Source organism: Triticum urartu, unplaced genomic scaffold (assembly GCF_003073215.2).
Source record: "Triticum urartu cultivar G1812 unplaced genomic scaffold, Tu2.1 TuUngrouped_contig_6679, whole genome shotgun sequence".
NCBI classification, from domain to species: Eukaryota; Viridiplantae; Streptophyta; class Magnoliopsida; order Poales; family Poaceae; genus Triticum; species Triticum urartu.
This window is the reverse complement of record NW_024117459.1, coordinates 1-3148: the sequence shown is the minus strand read 5'-3', so window position 1 is coordinate 3148 and position 3148 is coordinate 1. Positions and strand designations below refer to the sequence as shown.

Here is a 3148-nt window from a genome sequence, read left to right as displayed (position 1 = left end):
ACTTCCTGTGGAGTCTTTGATGTAAAACTGCAATACATTTATGTATGTCTCTTGTGGTGATGTAATCTTTGTAGTCCGTTTTTCTCGTGAAATATATGTGGCTACTTCAAATCAAAAAGTTGACGCAGCAAAGCGCGTGACAAACTTTCTACTCCAGTACAGATGAATCGTGGAGGAAGCTGACGTCCGGAAGGAAGCGAGAAGCCGCTCAAGTCGGTCAAGTTTTTCCTTTCAAGGATAAGTCGGTTAAGTATTTTTTTAGGGAAGTGTTAAGTCGGTTAAGTGTGTTTCCATAAATAAATTGATAATTAGCTCAACAGCATATTAGTAGTTCATTGTGCACCTAACCCTAACCCAGACGCGTGGTCGCTCGCAGGGATTCTGCCCGCCGCCTGTCTCCTGATTTCTGTCTGAATCTGATCGCCTTCAACATCTGATCGAGCTGTGGTCCCTTCTGAATCTTACCGCGAAGGCGCGATCAAGCACACGGCCAAGCGCAGCGATTCCGATGTCGCCCATCGGGAGGTTCGTGCTCTTCTTGACCCTGTTTGCTGCATGGCGCCTCCGCTCGACCCTGTTCGCCGAGGTGCCTCCAGCTCCTGGTGTCGACTCCGCGTCCGCGATCGGGAACGCATCGTGCGTGGCCCTCGCCAGGGAGGCCGGCGTCCGGGCGAAAGGCGGCACGGCGCGCAACTTCATCATTTCGCCGCTGTCCATCCACGCGGCGCTCGCGAAGGTGGCCGCCGGCGCGCGGGGCGACACGGTTAACGAGCTCCTGCGGTTCCTCGGGTCGGCGTCGCTCAACGAGCTGCACCGCGCGGCGGCGACCGAGCTCGTCGGCAGGCTCAACGGCCTAGCGCAGACGTCCTTCGCCAGCGGCGTGTGGGTGGACCGGATCATAGTTGCCATGTTTCCGGTACGGTTGGAACGAGGAACGAGAGACGAGAGTCGGTGGCTAAAAAAAATAGGGTACAACGAGGGTATACATCTCTCGAACGATTTTTTTATAGCGAGGACGCGATCCAATCCGTTTGGGTACGATGAATCCGGTACGATACCATGGTCGAGGAACGCAGTTCCTGAAGAACGACGACTCCCTGATGGTTAGCATTCCTTGTTGTTAATGGATCCCTTGCAATTAATGGACTGAAGGAAGAACGAGGAGTAATTGAAAAAAGAAACGACGGCCTGAGTAAATTATGCCTCGCGTTTTGGCTTTTGGTTCCTTGAACCTGAATCGAGGAGCAGGCTGCGGGGACGCCGAATCTTCATCGAATCGTACTGAATCCGACCTCGTTCCCGAATCCGATTCCGGGTCGATGAATCGGGATCGAGGGACGGCCCACCGTTCCCTGTTTCCGGCTACTATGGACTGGATGCTGGCGCTAAGGCCAGAGTTCACGGCCATCGCCGCGTCGCGGTACAACACCACGGCAGAATCCGTGGACTTCGTGTCGGGGGCCGAGCAGGCGAGGCAGCGCGTGAACGCCTTCGTGGCGGACGCCACCAACAAGCACATCATCGAAGTCCTGCCTCCGGGCTCCGTCAACTCCAGCACGGCGGTCGTCCTCGCCAACGCGCTCTACTTCAAAGAGGCGTGGTCCCAGCCGTTCGACGTCTCCACCCTGCCGTTCCACATCTCAGCCGGCGGCACCACCGTGCGCGTGCCATCCATGACCACAAGCCGGTCACAGCACATCGCGGTCTACCCGGGCTTCAGGGCCCTCAAGCTGCCGTACAAGAACGACGTGGAGCAGCAAGCTGAATTCTACATGCTTATCCTATTACCGGACAGGGACACTGTTAGTCTCGCCGATCTGTACGACAAAGCCGTGTCGACGCCAGAGTTCATGAAGACGCACACGCCGACAGGGAAGGTTCCGGTCAGGCGGTTAATGGTCCCCAAGTTCAAGTTCACGTCCGAGTTCGAAGCGTCATCTGACATGCGGAAGCTTGGTGTCACTACGGCTTTCGAAGGCGGCGACTTCTCGGGCATGATGACCGTCGGGAAAGGGCTTTCCATCAACGGGGTGTACCATAAGGCCACTATAGAGGTGGACGAGGTAGACACCGTGGCCGCCGCTGCCACGGCCGTCGTCGGGTTAGGTAGTGCAGGACCAGGGCATGGAGTAGATTTCGTGGCAGATCGGCCTTTCTTATTTGCCGTGGTAGAGGAGGGGACAGACGCAGTGTTGCTTCTTGGTCACGTGGCTAATCTTCTCGCTCGCTAAATAAATAAATTATTATTTTATAAAATGTGGAATCCTTTGATTGTCGGCAGAATTATTGTAACATTGTTCGTTGGTCATGTGATTAATCGTGCCACCACATGATGCGCAGAACATGCCACAATGCTATCTCTCGCGACCGTTACGCCATATTGGCAAAAGGTGGAACCCTTGTGGCATCAACGTGCTCAATATTTTCATCCGCTGATCAGTGGTTTATAGAAAAGGTTTACTGTACATATAGTTTTTTAATCAATAATTTGTAAAGTCATGTTTTCTGCTAACCTGACCCTCAGTTTTTTTTTGTTAATTCGATGAGGACTGACGCCATCGCTGAGAAGGGAACTCTTCTCATAGAACTCCATATAATCTAAAGATAACAAAACAATTATATGCAATGTTATGTCTTGTTCCTCTAGTGGTAATAACAAATGCTCTATAGAGTTAATTTAGCCTGATATTTGCCATAGCATGATATTTGAAACTTTGATTAAGCACAACAAGATTTTAAAATTTAGACCGTGCTATGTGGGAGAGAGAGACGGGAAGCATCGCACAGGAATAGTGTTCTTATTTTATGGGCCTATAGTATTTCGCAGTTGGTTGGCCCAATTAACAGGAGAGAGCCCAAGTAGGTCTGCGGAGAAGTGGCCTAGATACGGGGGACGCGATTGGCACAATGACTGAAAAATTAGGTGTGTTCAACTGTGTGATCTGGTGGCTGAGAGACTTGAAGCGCTGTAAAGGCTTTTGGCTAGCTTAGAGCATCTCCAGCCGTTGCGCCTCCCAGGAGGCATTTTTTCAGCCTCCTGGGGAGGTGCCGGTGAACATATTTGCGTGGGGGTGGAATTTCTTCCAGCCATGCCCCCACCCAACAACAGCTGGGAGGAGCTCCTACGGCGGCCACCCTGTCCCGCGCC

The 3148-nt window shown here is 52.5% G+C and overlaps 1 protein-coding gene across 1 annotated transcript; it reads left to right on the top strand.

Moving 5' to 3' along the window:
- Positions 1–508: 508 nt before the first annotated feature.
- LOC125530948 (putative serpin-Z12) lies at positions 509–2231 on the top strand. The gene is made up of 2 exons (XM_048695363.1): positions 509–909; positions 1391–2231. Exons 1-2 carry the CDS (start codon positions 509–511, stop codon positions 2229–2231), a joined length of 1242 nt encoding a protein of 413 aa, XP_048551320.1.
- Positions 2232–3148: the final 917 nt, after the last annotated feature.

What these genes read in the sequence shown, in the direction of transcription:
- LOC125530948 (XM_048695363.1), top strand. Translation starts at nt 509, where the DNA reads ATGTCGCCCATCGGGAGGTTCGTGCTCTTCTTGACCCTGTTTGCTGCA. An exon ending in GACCGGATCATAGTTGCCAT is followed by an intron (nt 910 to 1,390) that starts GTTTCCGGTACG and finishes GCTGGCGCTAAG; the next exon opens with GCCAGAGTTCACGGCCATCG.